Source organism: Micromys minutus, assembly GCF_963924665.1.
Source record: "Micromys minutus genome assembly, chromosome: 14".
Taxonomy (NCBI): Eukaryota; Metazoa; Chordata; class Mammalia; order Rodentia; family Muridae; genus Micromys; species Micromys minutus.
Genome location: NC_137983.1, coordinates 43,169,949 through 43,188,947, shown reverse-complemented (window position 1 = coordinate 43,188,947; position 18,999 = coordinate 43,169,949). Strand labels below are relative to the sequence as shown.

At 42.0% G+C, this 18,999-nt stretch overlaps 1 protein-coding gene across 2 annotated transcripts in view; it reads left to right on the top strand.

The window, feature by feature from the left end:
- NSD3 (nuclear receptor binding SET domain protein 3) overlaps window positions 1–18,999 on the top strand; it is a gene marked incomplete at its 3' end in the record, with an annotated part of 101,636 nt that overhangs the window by 58,621 nt on the left and 24,016 nt on the right. The window contains exons 8-14 of one of the 2 annotated variants that reach the window (XM_080929009.1): window positions 6,385–6,485; window positions 8,742–8,787; window positions 11,700–11,830; window positions 12,760–12,888; window positions 13,491–13,617; window positions 15,288–15,485; window positions 15,907–16,077. In XM_080929009.1, coding sequence (XP_080785135.1) covers window positions 6,385–6,485; window positions 8,742–8,787; window positions 11,700–11,830; window positions 12,760–12,888; window positions 13,491–13,617; window positions 15,288–15,485; window positions 15,907–16,077 — 903 coding nt within the window. Of the gene's footprint in view, window positions 1–6,384; window positions 6,486–8,741; window positions 8,788–9,690; window positions 10,944–11,699; window positions 11,831–12,759; window positions 12,889–13,490; window positions 13,618–15,287; window positions 15,486–15,906; window positions 16,078–18,999 lie in introns of those variants that run through there. The other variant, XM_080929008.1, reaches the window with a different exon arrangement.

Below are 18,999 nucleotides of genomic sequence, written 5' to 3'. Positions count from 1 at the left end.
AGCACGTGACAGTCCTTTATAGCTCATAGCATAGAATGGCAGCTTCCTCTCCAGCAGCAGGAGACAATCTCACCCTCCCCATTTGCTCCTTTATCCTTTGTTGGTTACTCTAATGTACCTTGTTCTCTGACTAGCAGGCACCCTGAACTGAACATGGCAGTATTATTCATCCTTAAAAGAAAAATGCCTGAACTGGGAGTAGGTAGCAGAGGCAGGCAGATCTCTGTGAGTTTGATGCCTGTCTTGCCTGCATAGCAAGGCTTGCCAGGGTTGTATAAAACAAAATGACAGAAACAGCAAAAACAAAAACAGAAAGAAAAATAGCTGCATTTAGTAAGGTTGTACCTTCGGAAGTTTTAAGTCTATGCTTTTATTTAAAGTTTTAATTTTATTGATTTATGTGTGTATGTGTGCACTTGCACACATGCCGTGACATGCATGTAGATCTCAGGAGACTACGTGTGGAAGTCAGTTTCTTGATATGGATCCTGAGGATCAAACAGGCCAGAAATGGCAGCGAGCACCCGTATTCACTGAGCCGTATCAGACTGAAGCTATTTCTCAAAAAGACTTTAAAATGTATCTTAGTTTTATCAGATTTGTGTCATAACAACAGTACTATATGAATGATATAATGAATATTATTTCTAATGCATATTACTAGAAATAGTATTACATATTATTTTGTTTCACACAGTCAGTAAAAATAGAGCTGTAATCAGTTGGCGAGCCTTTCACGAGCATCCCAATTCCAAGGTCAGTGTAGGTGGCTTAGTGAGACCTTGTGCCAAAATAAAATGGTATTATGGGTTGGGAGCCAAGTGGTGGTTATCCAGCAATCAGAAGGCCAGGCAAGAAGATCACTGTCAGCCCAAGTTACCTTGGGCTGTTCCTGGATAGCCTGGGCTGCAGAGTGAGAACCTGCCTCAACTCCTCCCCACCCCTGAGGCTGTGATACAGGTCAGCGGTAGAGCGGTTGTCTGGTAAGCACACTGGTCTAAGTTCAACACTTAGCTGAAGGACTTTTTAAATTAGCAAGGTTATTTAGAATCTTATCCTAGAAATAATTTATTTTATTTTGTTTTTTAATATTTGTTTGTAATATAGGAAGAAGAAAAAAACTAAGCCATTTCTGTTTTGCCATGCATTGGCCACATTGAACGGTTCTGTGACCCAGACTAATGGATTACTTTCCCCCATACTGCCTGGTTCTTAGATACTTGCTAAGCAACCTTTTTGTTTGTTTGTTTATTTTTATTTTGTTTCAGACAGGGTCTCTCTACATAGCCCTGGCTATCCTTGAAGATCTCTGTAGACCAGGCTGGCCCTGAACACACAGATACCTCCTGCTTTTGCTTTCCTCATGTGGGATTAAAGGTGTACCACTTTGTTTCTTATTCATTTCTCTGTGTCAGAGCCTTCAGGTTTAAGCTTCCCTGTGTGTGGTTTCTTAGCGTGTGCTAGGAAACCCTGTCTGCCTGGACTTGCTGCCCTTTGCCCAACTCCCATTGCTGCTCCAACCAGCATCGGTTCCCACACCCCAGGCATGACAGACTCCAGACGACTCCACGACTTGGTGGTGGTTGGTTTGGTTTGGTGCTTTTCTGTTTTGTTTGTTTTGTTTTAGATAGGATTCTTTCAGTGTAGCCCAGGGTAACTTTAGCTTACAGATCCTCTGGCCTCACCCGCCATCCCTAACCCTGTCTCCAAAGTTTCTGGTTGACAGTCTACTCATTGGGATTGCTACTACTTCCTCTGACTGAGTTGTTTGGTCACAGGACTTAGGTGAGCACTTCACTGAAGCTTACCAGATTGTTATTAAAGACACCACAGATGTGCAGACAAAGGGCCGTATAGTTTCTTTGTCCTTCTGAGGTCTCTGTCCTCCCAGCCCCCTCCTGTTTCTTCATCTGGAAGTTTTCTACTGCCATAGTTCAGAGGGTTTTAGAAGGTGCTGCACATACAGACAATCTATTGGTAATTTAGGTTCTAGCCTATCCTCACCAGGGGTTTGTCCTTCTAGTGACCATCCACTGCCTAGCAGCCCACCAGGAGTTGTCTCACCAGAGTAAAAGACAGATATGCTATCATCTTCTTAAAGGTCTGTGCCAGGAACTAAGTCAAAGACCAAACAGAACAAATTATGAATTTATACCATTTAGAGAATTAGAAGGGATTTAGGAATGAAGGGCAGAGGAAAAAAATATTTTTCTTCCTTTTTCAAAAATGGCATTCATTTATTTATTTGTATGTTTGGTGCATGTGTGCCACTGTGCATAGAGGTTAGGAAAACCTGCAGAAATCGGTTCTGTCCTTCCACAGAGTGGATCTCTGGTGGCAAGTGCCTTTACCCACTGAGGTGTGTCACTGGTTCAGTATACTTCTTACTGTATTGTGATAGTATACTGTCAGATAATCTTCTAGAAGAGTCAGAGTCTGGAAAGTAGAAAAAGAATAGAGATCTTGAGTCAGTAGAAATGTAGGCAAGTCTGTGACGGAGGAAACTGAGGGTTATTTTTGTGAGTTGAATCTAAGTCAAATCTGCATTATTACAAAAACTATATAACAACCACCATTCTACTTGGGTCAGGCAGGGGTAGTGTGTAGGCCTTTAATCCCAGCACTCAGACAGAGGCAGGCACATCTCTACAGAGCAGTCTTCAGAGCAACTTTCAGGACAGGACAGTCAGGGTTAGTCAGAAAAAACCCTGTCTTGGAGGGGAAAAAGAGAAGAAAGAAAAGGACTTGGGCTGGCTGTCTCAAACTAGGGTGAAGGAGGGACGCAGGAGAGGGTGCGGCCATTCACACGGGCTTGGACACGACTGGAATGAGGCACAGTGAACAGCATCTTTATCCAGCAGCTGGGAAGGAAAGCTGAGCTGAATAAGGGGGTAGCAAATGACCGCAAGCCTGTCTGCGTCATGTCAGACACCTTCTAATACGGTGAAGTTGAAGATGAGCAAGTAACTTAGGCTTTGCATTAACTGGCTATGGCATAATGTTTGCTTTCTTTGACTATAACAACAACAACAATAACAAAAACATTTTGGCATCTGCTATTCAAATAGGCATATCCGTTTTTATAGCCACCTCATTAATTTGTCTTACGTTAAGCGGGATATCCAGATCTTTACACAGCTGTAGTCTCTCAAGAGGGGAGAAAACAAATTAGTCATCATTTACTACTGGACACTTCTTAAGTGCCACAGCTTTTATTAGTGGGTCGCTTTCTCTTTTCCTCAGCTACTGAACATGATGTCTTTGTGTAATCTGTTTGTTTTTAGTTTCAAGTTCTGTTGTGAACTTTTTGTTTTGTTTTGTTTTGTTTTAAGGTGAAGGTTCTACTTTGAACTTAGGAAAATGTTGTCTGATTATTAAGACACACAGAGCTTAGGCACTAAGGTTTGACCAGAACCTGCTTTCAGGGATGGGTGCTAGGGTTTTGAGTTTGCCTTGTGGCTCTTGCCATGTGGCTGATAAACATACTTTTGTCTTTTTCTAAAAAATATTTATTTATTTTATATGAGTACATTGAAGCTATCTTCAGACACACCAGAGAGGGAATCAGATCCCATTACAGATGGCTGTGAGCCACCATGTGGTTCCTGGGAATTGAACTCAGGACCTCTGGAAGAGCAGTCAGTGCTCTCAACCCCTGAGCGGTCTCCCCAGCCCAGCTTTTGTCTTTTTAAATGATCACCTCTCTTTTCTAGAGATAATTTTAGTAGTCCAAGGATCATAAGACAAACTGTTTTCCCTCAGAAGCCATTGTGCCATTGTCTCAGCTGCAAGCCAAGAATCCTTGAACTTTTTAAAAAATCTTAAATATATACCAGTGACATTTCTGTGATTTTGAAGAAATAATATTTATATTCATACTAGGTTACTTACCAAATTCTAACACATACATACCCATACACCCTTTAGAAAATAAATGTAAAAGTTGTTAGTGGTTTTAAATTGTGTTTGTACTTTAGCTAGCTTTTAGAATAGTTTTTGTTTTTATTTTTCAAGACAGGGTTTCTTTTTGTAGCCCTGGCTGTATTGTAACTTGCTCCTTAGATGAGGTTAGCTCCAAACTTGGAAATCTGCCTGCCTCTACCTCTGCCTCCTTATTGCTCAGTATAAAGGTGCACACCACCAGTACTGCCACCACCATCTGACCAGGATAATTTTTTTAATTATTTATTTTATTTATATGAGTACACTGTAGCTGTCTTTAGACACACCAGAAGAGGGCATCAGATCTCATTACAGATGGCTGTGAGCCACCATGTGGTTGCTGGGAATTGAACTCAGGACCTCAGAAAGAGCAGTCAGTGCTCCTAACCACTGAGCCATCTCTCCAGCCCCAGAATAATCATTGCTTCACTTTCGGTAAGATGTAGATCAGGGTTGGGAGTGTGGCTCAGCTGGTGTTGTGTCTGTCTAGCACGCACAAAGCCCTGGTTCAGTCCCTAGCACCACATAAACTGTTGACTTGTGCCTATGCGGCCCATCACTTGAGAGGTGGAGGCAGGTAAGTCAGGACTTCCTGATCACCCTTGACTGTGGTGTGTTCAAGGCTAGTCTGTTCTACAATGAGAGCCCATCTCAAAACAAAACTAAAACCACCTCTGGTCAACAGTGAGAAAGTATAGCGGCTTCTGTGACTAGGTTGTTTACAGTTTGCACTGTTTGCCAACCCCACGTGTCCCCTAGAAATAGTCAGGTTCTATTTGCTTGGTTGCTTGTTATTGCTTCCAAGTCGTTTCCTTCTTCTTGCAGGTAGAAATGGAATAGTGGTGACTGCATTAAAGTGTGGCTCTGAGGCCCTCAGCTGGTCTCATTATGAGGGCAGGCTATCTCTTGCTTTAGTAAACATTTTTATCAGTTTAAGGAGAAAAGTTGAGAGTAAAAGATGGCTTTAGAACCTTCATTGACTTCTGGGAGTAGATGTGACATCGCTGTAGAAGCAGACTTTTATAATTCTGAAATACACTGTTGCCACACTGCCCCATGAGTGAGGCAGCCCACCTACATCCCTGCCTTGGAAGGTGGCTCTGGAGACTAGCCCTGGGTTTGATTCCTGATAGTGCCTTCACCAGTGTGTGTACTAATTCGTGCTTGCCCACAGGTATATCCCATACAGATACACATGAAAAGAAAAATAGCCAAGGAGACATTCAGTGGGTAGAGGTACCTGATAATTGAGTTTGATTACCAGAATCCACATGGTAGAAGGAGAGAACCTACCCCCACAAGTTGTCCTCTGCTCTCCACACTGGCACGGTGGCATGTGTTCCCATATATATGCACAGGTACATACAATGTGTATTTATTACCAAACTACCACTTCTTCTAAAGCCAAAGGACTACAATTCTTTTTTGTGGCTTTGAGCTGAGGTGAAGGAAAACAGTTCTGTGTAACTCAGAGCTACCGGGTGAAGAGTTGTGAAGGTTATCTGCATTGCTGCATGGGAGACACTTGTCTCTGACCATAGAGGAGGCTCACGGCCGAAGGTCAGAGGACAACATGGGGTTGCTTCTCTCCTTCCACCATGTGGGTTCTGGGGACAGAAGGCTTGGTGTAGTGCACCTTTACTGGCTGAGCCATTTCCCCAGTTCAGGAAGTGAGTTCTGTGTAGAAGGACAATTTTGGTCAATTATACTAAAGACCTGACAGATGGTTGCTGTTCATAGTGTCTGAGGGAGACTCACTCCTGGCTCAGCACTCTTCCAAGTTGCCAGGTCTGCTTTAGTTTTCACATGAAGTTCATGTAAGTTTTTATCAGTTTATTTTTTAAACAGCCATACTGTCTAAAGATCTTAGGCCCGGATTCTCATCCCTTTAATCCCAGCACTTAGGAGGCAGAGGCAGTTGGATGTCTGTGAGTTTCAGGTCAGCCAACACTACATAGTGAGACCCTGTGTCAACACACACAACATGCACACACACCCTCATCCTAAGCTCATTTTTACTACTTAGCATGAAAGATTTAAAAAATTTGTTGTACTTCGTTTCCCATGATTCCTCTTTTGTTTGTTTTACTCATTGGTTTTGCGATTAGCCTCGTGCAGCCCTTCATCCCCGCATTACACTCCCTTAAGCATGTTTATCTACCTTCAGTATAAACTGTGCCTCTGCTGTTTTGGCCTGACTTTAAAACTAAACTAAACTAGAATCTCCTAATTTGTGGAAGTGGGATCTTTTATAGAGCTTGTTCTCAGCTTATTTGAGCTATTAAATAATTTTGCATTTCCTAGTATATAAAAGTTTTTATGACTTTTAATTAAAATTCTGTAAGTAATGGATTTTAAAAGTTAAGAATCTGGTCAGATTTTAAGCAAACGAGTGAACCAGTCCTTAAATCCGTTTTGTTGTGTGTGCTTATGTCACCCTAGGCCCAGTAGAGAAGAAGCAGCAGAGAAGATCAATCAGGACTCGGTCTGAGTCAGAGAAATCCACCGAGGTTGTGCCAAAGAAGAAGATCAAAAAGGAGCAGGTTGGCTTCCTACATGTAGAGAGTTAAAGCATTTCTGTAATGTGGTGGCTTATTTCTTGTCACCAAAGAAAGATCCTCCCCATCTTGGCCTCCTTCCTGAACTATCTTTCCATCTGTCCTGACGGGGTTGCAGTGGCGACTTCTCAAACAGCTGTCCTGTGTTGTGCTTCAAGCATTTTCACAGAGAACAGGTTTGGGAGATGGGAAGCCAGCGGTGCGAGACCCTAACATCCATTTTGAAATTTCTGTTATAAGCACAATAAGTTCATGTTTTCATGAGTTTTCTTTGGAACCATCATTGAGTTCCTTTTTTAAAAACTTTGATTTTTGGTTTAAGCTGCTGGTATATATTGTTTTTATTTTTTAAACAAATCAAATTAATTTATATTCTTATATTTAAGAATCAGGTAATCATAGATGGTCTGGTTTTTCTGTTGGTATCATAGATCTTTTGAAATGTTATTTTTTCCAGTGGAATGGCACTCATCTGGAATCAAACTGTCAGAGAAACAATATTGAAGTATAAAGTGTGTGGGGAGGGGCTACATTTTGATTGAATGTGTTCAACTGGTGTAATCAATGTAGTAATATACATGTGAAGTTACCTTTTCAAAGAATTCTGAGAAGTGATTCTATCAATTATAAACTCACAGATTTTTTTTTTGATTTTTATAAAATGAATGAATATCCATTTTAGGTAAGCACTTTGCCAATGAGCTGGTCCCCATTCTTTTCTTTCCTCTCTTCCCTTTTTGAGACATGGTCTCACTGAATAGCCCTGCTGGCCTGGAACAAAATACATAGAGCAGGCTGGCTGGCATCCACCTGCCTCAGCTCCCCATTGCTGGGGTTAAAGGTGTCTGACACCATAACCAGCTTTAGAATATTTATTTTTTATAGCCCGATCATCTAGTATTAAAATTTCAGAATTAGTTCCAGTAACTTTAATATTTTAAAGCAATTTGCCATGGAAGAGTATATACTTTTTTTATTTAAAAACTTCATAATTTTAAAATTCCAAATTTAAAAGCTAACTTTGTGGGTGCTCTATGGTATCATAAGCATATTAAACATTTTTGAGAATATTTAGCTAAAATCTCAGTAATATTTGTCATTTATCATGTAATTTCCATATATGGGAAATTGCAAAAAAAAAAAAAAAAAATTCAAGTCTGATAAATCTATAGTATTTGTTACCAAAATGAAATTGTGACTTTGCCACCTGGTTCCTAAATTCAGTCTGTGACCAGTCAGTTTAAAATAAACAGAATGAGTAAAAATAATGGGACAAATTGTTACTGCCACTGTGTTATATATAGTTAGTAGTAGACTAATACCAGTGATTGTTTAGAAGATTTTATATTTGTACAACTAATTGTATCGTACAAAAAGCATTCCTGTTGTATGTTTTTTTACCTGTTGTAAAAAAAAATAAAAAAATTTTTAAAAAGCTTAGAACAATCCTTAAATATATTTACAAAATGTGTTTCAACATGCATATTTCACATCTTAAAGAGACATACAATTCCATCCTAGCCTAAACAGGAGCTTCTGCAAACAGCATCTTTTCCCTGTTCCAATGGTTCAGTCCTCCAGTACCACGTGTGTGACATAGACATTGGCAGAATAACTTCTGATCTCGCTCTCCTAATGTAGGATCAAGACACTGTTCATAAGGCACTCAAGAAAGTGCTGTTGCAGTGTCACAAACTTACTAAGTTTGTTCTAGCAGCACAAGTACTGAGCTTCCAGCTGTATGGAGCCCTGTAGCACTCTCTACAGAGAGGGTCCCGATTCCCTGCAACTTAGCTGGGAGTGCAGGCGCGGAAGGAAGGGTCTTAAAGTGGCGTGAGTTACATTAACCTGAGTATCATAGTAAGTAAACATTTATCCTAATGTCTTTGGGGGGGAGGGGTCCATAGCAACATTGGGGCTGGTCACAGACACAGCCCCTAGCCTGCCTCCCAGACACTGAGGAAAATACTCTGGATTTCCTCACGCACCAGGGGAGTGGTGGGAAGTCTTTGCTGAAGAGCATGAGGCTAAGCTGTCACTTGGTACTCAGCACAGGCAGCTAGGGTTTAAGCCTCCAGACCCTGAGACAGACAACTTGACCCAGAAGATGGGATTGAATCACACTTTCAATAACATCAATCACTCATCACTATTTAGACTGATGAAAATGTCATTTTTCTCCCTCTATTTTCTACAACTGGAAAACCCTCCTGTTAATGCTGTATTTTTCTGTCCAAACAGGTTGAAACAAGTTCTCAGGTTTCCCTGAAGACCGGATTACAGAAAGGTGAGTTACTCTTATGGTGCTGCTCTGCATTCTTGATTAAACCAGTTTCTAAGAATAATTTATTTGTGCTTTATGTATTTTTGTCTGTCTTTGTAAATCTTTGTTGCTTTTCAGTGTGGAATTTCACCCTCCGTGCGTGCGTGTGTGTGTGTGTGTGTGTGTGTGTGTGTGTGTGTGAGTGTGAGTGTGGGGGGGTGAGTGTGCGTGTGTGCGTGTATGTGTGTGTGTGTGTGTAAGAGAGAGAGTGTGTTGATTCTACTCTGTACTTCCATGTGAGAAGTCTTTTTTGTTTTAATAAATTAGAGAACACCATGTAGACTTGGTACTGTCTCCAACTTTTCTCCATAAGATTTTGGGATTTCACTGGCTTATAAACTAGGGATGTGACGAATCCACTTTTTTGGTATTCGACTGAATACCGAATAGTAGCTATTAATGCTTGTCAAAAATGGACTATGGCAAATCAGACAGGACAGCTTGACTGAGGAAAATGATGCCACACCTTTTCAGTGCTGTACAACCCTTTTGTAAATTGACCCTTAGCACAACTATGGCCACTATTAGATGACCATATGTAAATCTCCTTGAGATATGCACAAAGTTTAAGAAGCCTTAAACTTATATATGTTTTCTGTGTGCAATCTGAGTATTTACAAACTCCATAGCATGACTCATGAAATTTTGGTGAGCTCAAACTGTATTTAGTACCTGTAGTTTACTAAAACACCAGCCTGTCCGCACTCTCGGGGAGAAGTCTGCAGCGATGGTCTCCGTGGAGATCCTCAGCAGAACTGAACGCCTCTCGGAGGGAACACTGCTTGGCGGAGCTCCAAGAAAAGACATCGCGATCGATCGCTGCGAGATTAGGAGGCCTGATTGCGTTGTGTTTCCACCATTCCACAGGGTCGGCGGACCGAGGAGCGCAGGGCTCTGTCAGATTCAGTGACAGCTCCGTCTCTGCAGCGAAAGAGGAAACTGTGGACTGAGATTCCTGTACAATTTCATCCCAGAAACTCCAGACTTGGAGTCTCCGTGCAAGAGTTCTTTGTCGGCGGCTCGATAAAGTTCCTTTTGTTTTGATTTTGATTTTGCCAATCATCATTATTGGCATTTTCTGGCCTAGTTCCTTCTTCAAGACTGAACAATTGCTTTAACATTCAGATGATTTCTTTCTATCCTTTTTTTTTTTTTTTTTTTTTGAGCTGGATGGGTACAGCTTAAATCATGGGTCCAGCCTTAAAAAAAAAAACCATTTAACTTACCCTGATCAATTGCAACATGGACTGTTTTGTTTTTTGTTTTTAAATAAAGCATCATTAATACATATCCGCAGGGTTTTGCCAAATGGCCCAAACTGTATACATTGCAATCATTAAAAGCTCTTTTTTTTTTTAAAAAAAAAAAAAAAAAACATTAGTGTTGTTATCATGGAGACCAACAGGACAGCTGCCTTTGGCAGTCTGTCATTTTTCTAGTGTTTTCAGAAATTCATCGGAATTGGCGGGACCTGTGTTTCCCTTCGCAAGCCTCTCAGTACAGCACTCCTGTTCTTCTGTTAAAAATCCTTGTTAATTCAGTGATCTCTTAGGCCAAGGAAATACTTTGTGGTGGTGTTCTGGTTCCACACACCAGCAATGAAAGAGATAGATTTGTGTACTTGTGTTTTTTAATCAGCATTGACATGGGCAGGCACCCTCATTTGTAGCTGTCAGGAAGCATTCAGTGCAAACTTGTAGGATGGGATGTGCTAAGAAGGTTCCAGTAACCAGAGCAGTCTCCCGAGGCCCACATCCTCCACCACAGAACATGGCTATACACCAAGCGCTATCATTCGGCCTCTTGCGGATCTTCATGGCCTCAGGAGACTGGCTTCTCCACAGTCTCTTCTGGACTGCACACTTCCACCATAGCTTGCTGGGCTGATCTAGATGTCTGTTGTATGGAAAGTTTGGGGGGACATCTAAAGCAAACTGTGGGTGGAAATCTTGCCCGTCTCCTTGGTTCCTTGGTATTCACCGTGCCTGATCTGCACATTTCATCGTGGCTGTCTCTTTATAGCCTACTGCATTAGCCCAAGAGATTGTTGCTTTGTAACTTTTTGCACTATTGTTTTGGCTGGATTTGTATTACACACAGTTTTAAAGAAATTTTCCACACTCTTCTCTGCCTTTTTTTTCCATGTATATACATATATATTTCTTCTCTCCCTCACTGAGTCCGGAGGCCTCTCGTCTAGTCCTTGGTGATTTATTGACTCTCACACTGGTTGTCCATCACGGCCCTCAGTAATGTGCCCCCCACACGGCACAACGTGTGTAGACAGACGTGCTGCAGCACTTGCTAACGGCCACGATAAATGCCACTTCACCAAGAAAGGGCAACTGTGAAAATCCAAAATTTACTGGGGGGATAATAATCAACCGAATTGCAAAATTGGGGGGTTGAAATGGCACTATCCGTGTACGAATCGAATACAAATCAAAGATTTGTCACATCCCTAATAAAACAAGATGGAGGTGTCTCTGCAACCATATCTGTAAACTACACTGTGTTGGGTTTCATGTCTTCCCCTTACAAAATCGAATGGTTCTCTGACTTGTTCCAAATCAATTGGCTGTCTCAGTTTGGATAGAGTGGATGTCTGGAGTGGAACGTGGGCTCTGTTGGTGACATGGTGACAAGCAGAACTGCACTTGATGTTTCTGCAGAGGAGTTGTGAATGGGGTCACTTGTTGCCGGAAGTCAGAGATTTACAAAGTCCTGGCTTGCAACTTCAGTGTTACAGAGAGCTGTGAATTTTTCCCCAGTATACTTAAGACGAATTTGGGGAAAGAAAACGGTCACCAACAAAAAAACTTAAAACAGTTACCCTAAATACTATTTTAGGATTAATTTCGGTGTGTTATGTTAAGGTGCCAGCGAGATTTCAGATTCCTGTAAGCCTCTAAAGAAAAGGAGTCGCGCCTCAACTGATGTAGAAACGGCTAGTTGCACATACAGAGATACATCTGACTCCGATTCTAGAGGACTGAGTGATGGGCAGGTGAGTGTGTGCTAGGGTCTGAGCAGATGACTCACAGTAGCATGCTTTCATGGGAGAATCCGGGAAATGTGAGCATACTCATGGTAGGATAGAATGTAAGGGGAAATAATGGTCATCGCTAACTCTTGGTCACCACAGTAGTTGAGCTTACCTGTCTGGGTAGGCATTCCTTTCTTCATCGCTGCATATGTAACTCTCCTAAACCTTCCCCAATAGAGGAGAGTCTTGTTCTATATATGTATATCTATGCATATGAGCAGCTGCAGTCTCCTGCTGGAAAGTCTAGTCAAGCTTCTAAAACTGTAGGCCCAACCAAAGGAGATGCTTCATGTGGTGGTGGTCAGCCCTGGTTTAAAAATTTTACAGGCCAGGCATGGTGTCACATGAGTTTAATCCCATTCTAAGAAGGCAAAGACAAGCAGATCTCTCGAGTGACCAACCTGCAGAACATAGGAAGTTCCAGGATAGCAGAGCTGCATTATAAGACCTTGACTGATGATGATGGTGGTGGTGGTGGTGATAATAATTAATCAGTACTCTTAGAAAAAAATGTTTTTTGAGACACAGCCTCACTACATAACTCTGGGTGGCCTGGAACTTTCCATTTGTCCAGGCTGGCCTGGAAATCACAGACATCTGCCCATCTCAGGCTCCCCAGTGCTGAGGGTAAAGGTATAGCTTGGCTGGGAAAAATATCCCTTCGGTTTTGTCAAATTTATTTTGTAGATTTCTTGCATAACAGAGGAGTTTTGTCATTGTTGCTTTTTAAATATTAGCTTCAGTTTCTCCCAAATGACAGATACACAGACAACATCCCTGGGTTGAAGGAAGGATAGAAGGAAAGAGGGCGGGCGGGCTGGGATGGACTCTTGCATTGTGCCGAAGGGAACTGTTCTTTCTTTATCATGTGCTGTTTGTTTTCCACATAGGTAGGCTTTGGAAAACAAATAGATAGCCCGTCAGCTGCTGCTGATGCAGATGCTTCTGACGCACAGTCAGTGGACTCGAGTCTGTCACGGAGAGGTGTCGGCACGAGTAAGAAGGACACTGTGTGTCAGGTAGGCAGGTGGCTATAATGTGATTGAGTTTTACCAGCAGTTGTCTTGTCTCCTGTTCTGTTTACTGTTTATTACAGTCCTTTAAAGCTTCTGGCCTAAAGGCTACCTGTGGTTCTCCCCATCCTGAATTGGGACATTTGTCATTCACATGCAAGTTTCAGTCTTCATTAGGTTTTTGTTGTTTTGCTGTTGAGACTTGCTGTCTAGACCAGGCCAACTTTGGCCCAATTTTGAGCCGCCACAGTGCCCAGCTACTGTTCTTTCTTAAGTTTTATGAGTTATTTGTGTTTTGCCTGCTTGAGGGTATGTGCACCACAGGCTCACCTGCTGCCTGAGGCGGTCAGAAGAGGGAACTGGAATCGCATGGGTGTGTGAGCTCCGTGTAAGTTCTGGGAACCCAAACATAGGCTTTGCAGAGAAACCATGTCTCAGAAAAACAAAACAAAAAGGAAAAGAAAAAAGAACTGCAAATCCTTGGGTTCCTTTTTTTAGACTGTCTAACTCGGAATATGAGGAGAGAAGTCCAATGGCCTATACCTCAGCAAGCTCCGTGGTCAGTCTGATGCACAGGTTTGAGAACTGTTGCTTTCTTGCTCTTGCAGATCTGTGAAAACCCTGGAGACTCTCTTGTCCCTTGTGAGGGGGAGTGCTGCAGACACTTTCACTTGGAGTGCTTGGGGCTGACTGCAGTTCCTGAGGGACACTTCACCTGTGAGGAGTGTGAGACTGGTGAGCTGGGGAAGGCTGGGCAGGGCTGAGAGTTCCCAGATGATGTCTCTCCATGAGGCACTCAAGCTTTCCTCCCTTCCCACCAGAACCATTCAGTATTAAGCTTTCCAAGGTCAAAAAAAAAAAAAACAGTCCAAGCCACCCATGGCCAAAAACAAAAACTTTGTTTTGTTTGTTGAGTATGTAAGTTTAAAATACTTTAGTAGACTAAACAAGTATATTGAAACTCTATGGTTATAGCAAATATTCAAATATAATATAGTAAATATTTATACTAAGTAAAAATATAGTAAAACTGTAAATATGATTACATATTTTGTGGGAAAAATAATGCTATTATTTGTTTTTGTTTTGTTTTGTTTTTAGAGACAGGGTCTTACTATGTAGTCCTGGCTATCCTATAACTTACTGTGTAGACCAGGCTGGCCTCAAACTCACAGAAATCTACCTGCCTCTGCCTCCCCAGTACAGGGATTAAGGGTCTGTACCACCATGCCAGACCTGCTGATAAATTTTTTAAACCTTAGTATTTATCATTGATTTCTTCTCCCACTATATTTGTCCCAAGGCCTTCTTGTAGCATACGAAGAATACGCTAGTTCCTGTTTCTTCTTTAATATAGCCATGGTTTTGTTTAAGTTCATTAGAAAGCAGTTGTTCAATCTGAAAGAACATAGCCAGTTGTCTTAGTTACTTTTCTATTGCTGTAAAGAGACACCCTTACCTTCTGTAAGGTAACCTATAGAAGAAAGAGTTATTGGGGACTTAGGTTCATGACCATGGCAAGGAGCATAGCATCGGGTAGGCAGCTATGGTACTGGAGCAGTAGCTGAGAGCTTCCATGAAGTAAAGAGAGCTAACTGGGAAGGGCATGCATGAGCTTTTGAAACCTCAAAACCCATCCCCCAGTGACACGCCTCCTCCTGCAAGGCCACACCTCCTAATCCCCCCAAAATGGCTGTACCTGCTAGGGACTAAGTCAAGCATTTTCTATTTATTTTTGTTGTGGTATTGGTAAGTTTGGTTTTTCTAGGAATTTTTCCATTGATAAGAATTTTCAAATTAGTAAATATACAGTAATGTTTTATAATCTTTTTAAAAATAGAAATTTAGTTATACATTTTAATATTTATTCGTTTTTATTTCATGTACATTGGCATTTTGCCTGTATGCGTGTCTGTGTGAGGGTGTCAGTCCTGGAATTACGGACAGTTGTGTGCTGCCTTGAGGGTGCTGAGAACCAAACACAGGTTCTTTGGGAAAGTAGCAAATGGTCATGACCGTTGAGCCATCCCTCCAGTCAGGCTTCTTTTTGTGTGCTAAGTTTTGACATGTAAGCTCTTCCATTCAAGAGCAGCTCTTTCATGTTTGTAGCTGCTTCTATAGAAAAGGAGTATTCAGCTTGTAATGGAGGCACACACCTTTAATCTGAGGGGTAAGGACACTGAAGCCAGAGGATGGCGAATTTGAGCTGGTCTGGGGTACTTCTCTTAAAAAAGTCTTTGTCTCAAAAAACCAAGTGCTGGGATGTAGCTCAGTGTTAGAGTCCCTACCTGCCATGCCCAAGGCCCCAGGCCTAAGCCCACCACTTTGAATGGTTCACTAAATGAACTGGAATATGTTTTAACCAGATCTTACTTAACCTATTTTGTTTTTTATCAATTTTCTAGGGCAGCACCCATGTTTTTCATGTAAAGTGTCTGGTAAGGATGTGAAACGTTGTTCTGTTAGTGTATGTGGAAAGTTTTATCATGAAGCCTGTGTCCGCAAATTCCCTACTGCCATCTTTGAGTCAAAAGGATTCCGCTGTCCCCAGCACTGTTGCTCTTCCTGCTCTATGGAGAAAGACATCCACAAAGCAAGCAAAGGTAACCAGAGCCAAAGGAGGGACAGGGTGTGGAGTGCAGTTTGACAGTGTGCTCAGCACATCTTGTCAGCAACGGCAGGCATTCTCTGTTTATCTCTACGTTTAAAAGTTGAGCCAAACAGTTGGCGTATTAGGCAGAAGTTAAGTTGTCAATTCAGACATTCAGACTACACCAAAAACTTCCTTAGGTGCAGATACAGTATTTGAAGTAAAGCCTAATTCCTTTGGAGGATTCCCTTCATGACTGTTAGCCTCAAATCTAGGGACTGTGAAGTACAGGAATGACAGCACCAGCCACAGTGTTGGCCTTGCAAAGGAGAGCATTCTGTACTAACTATAACCAGTTTCACATGACAGGGGGATCCCTATTCCAGATCACAGTCAGCATGCTGTAGACCGCTTCTTAACCTGTCTTTACACAGGCCGGATGATGAGGTGCTTGAGATGCCCAATCGCCTATCACTTTGGAGATGCATGTGTCGCTGCTGGAAGTGTATCTGTGTCCTCCCACATTCTCATCTGTAGTAACCATTCCAAGCGGAGTAGTCATTCTACTGCTATAAACGTAGGCTTTTGTTTCGTTTGTGCCAGAGGTGAGTGTCAATCTGTTTTATTTCCTTGTTCTGACATTATTGACATAGTTCATTTAACTGTGTCTCTGCATTGGTGAGAACTCCATCTGTCTGTCTCATGGCACTATGTCCCAGTGAGTGCTGACTCCATTCTGTTACATATATAGTAACTAAGAGAGAACGTTTCAGGCAGACATCTACATTGTGAGAATAGTAATTCTTCCACAAGCTAAACTAACATTGGCATTTTAAAAATATCTTAAGCTGGGTTTGGTGGTGCATACCTTTGATCCTAGCACTGGAGAAGCAGGAGCAGGAGGATCTCGGCAAATTTAGGCAAGGTTGGTCTGCATAACAAGTTCCCGGCCAGCCAAGGCTGTGTAGAGAGACCCTGACTCAAAAAGGAAGAAAAAAACAAAGCTTAGAGTTACAAGTAAGTTGTTGGTCAGTTTCTGTTTCACCAACCAAAAGATTATTCTCTTTAGTTTTTGACTTAAAACAGAATGACTTCCTGCATTGTTAGTGTCAGCTGCTTGGGAGTGTCATGTGTAAAGCAAGGACAGCACATTCTCAGTTGTACGTTTTGATTGTTGAGGGCCTGATAAGATGTAGTCAAGGCGACACATGTGCTAGTTTAATTAAGAGCAGCTATGTAGGATTTTGATAAACTGAAAACAGTATTGTGTCCTATGGAGGCCCAGATGGCATCAACAAAGTTCATGTCATGTCTTACTTTTCTGGGAGCTTGCTTACAGTTGTAGAGGCTGAGTCCATGACCCTGAGCATGACAGTTTGGTGCTGGAGCAGAGGCTGAGAGCGCACATGCTGCAATAATCAAAAGGCTGAGGGCAAGCCAACTGGGATGGCTTGACTTTTGAAATGTCAGAGCCTACCCCACAGGGCCACACTGCCTCCAACAAGACCACACCTCTTAATCCTTCACAATTGATTCTACCAACTGGAAAATCACACATTCAAACCTATGAGCCTATAGGCATGATTTACATTTTCAAACTACCACATTCCACTTCCTAGCCCCCATAGGCTTATGGCTATTTCATTATGCAAAATGCATGTAGTTCAACTTCCAAGGCCCCATAGTCTCTCAGTCTCAAGGCTTTGTAAAAGTTCGGTGTCTCTTCAGGGCAATGTCTTCATTGGAGCCCCTATACTATCAAAAGGCAAGTTACATACTTCAACATACAATGGCACAAAATGTACACTCCCATTCCAAAGGGGAGGAAATGAGCATACTGAAGAAGTACTGGACCAAAGCAAGACCAAAACACAGCAGGGCAAACTCCAAATTCTGCATCTCTGTATTTGATGTCAGAGGGCTCTTCAGATTTCCCGCTCCTTCTAGCTCTGATGTCTGCAGCACACTTCTCTCTTCTGGACTGCTTCCATACTGTTTGCAGTTCTCTTTGGCAGATGTCACAGGGCTCTGGCATCTCCAACACTGTGGGGTCTCCAGTGCAATCCAGACTTCATTTTCTCAGCTTCATACAATGGCCTCTCTGGGCCTACATGCAGGTACTCCCCTGTCACACACTTGGCCTCAACATATTTCCTTAACCTTGAAGGAAGATTTTACAGCCTCTTGTGTATTCTTGACTCTTAAGCCAGAACCATGTAGGGGATGCTACCCTGTTCTGCTGCATTGCTTGGGATGGGGCCTGCCCTTCCCCAACTACATTTGCATAAACTTTGACTTGTTGGTGCTCTTCAGGTTGAATATGCTTTCCTTTCCTTAGGCATTTCCTTCTTACTAGGTAGACTCGTAGCTGAGTGGGGTCTTGCCCGAGAGCACTGCTGCCTTTATTCCAGTTCCAAATGGGTCTTTCTTTGAATCTCATCTCTGAGCACGGAGACTTGGCTTCCACATCCAGTTTCCTCATGCTCTTCTTTCCCTCTAATTGTACATGCGTGTTTCTTTTTTCTCTGCTTGTTCTTTTTCGTTGTAGAGCTGCACAGGAGTAATCACTAACAACCATAATACACAGTCGGTACTAGGTCATCTTGGAAGTTCTGCCCATGACATTAATCCATAACTTTTCAGTTTGGTCTCAGGCAGATTCTTAGGACAAGGGTAAAAACCAACCACATTCTTTGTCAAAATATTATAAGAGTTGTCTCTAAGCCTCTGACTCATGGTGAGCTGAAGCCTCCATAGTCCCATTGTTCCTACCACTGCTGACTTCCTTGTGCTAGGAGGATGGCCAGTAAGTCCCATCACAGTGTCCAGCCTTGCTGTCCTCAGCCGTCCTCCCCTTCTGTCAGCAGTACACCACTCACTCTTCTGTTGCTGTGGAGAAACATGGCCGAGGCAGTTTAGAAGAGAGAACACCTAGTTAGGGGCTCACTTGCAGTTTCAGATGTTCCCCATCACATGAGGGCCGTAGCAGCAGGCAGCCATGGTGCTGGAGCCATAGCTGAGAGCCTGCATATTGAGTCAAATACCATGAGACAGAGAAAAGAAACTAGGCCTGGCTTGGGCTCTTGAAACCTCAAAACCTCCTCCCCCAATAACACACCTTCTCCAAGGCCACACCTTCTAATTGTTCCCAAACTGTTCCACCAACTGGGACCAAACATTCAAACACATAAGTCTTTGGGGTCATTCTCATCCAAGCCAATACATGGTACATGTAAAATAAAACTTCATTGACTATTATACACACTGTCTATCTTTATCTTGACTGTATTATAATAAAATTTACATCTTTATAATTAGTAATCATTAGAAATGTCTGCTTAATACTGTCATTTTTGTTTAAAATTTTTTAAAAAATTTTTTGCATTTCCCTCTATGTAACATTGGAAAGAACTACTAGATATATCAAGTCTATTGTGTTATAGTTAGGCCTTACTGAAGTTCAAAACCTTTTCTTGTTTATTTTTGCTTTAGAACACAGTTAATTTGTTGTAAGTTAAAGGTTTTCT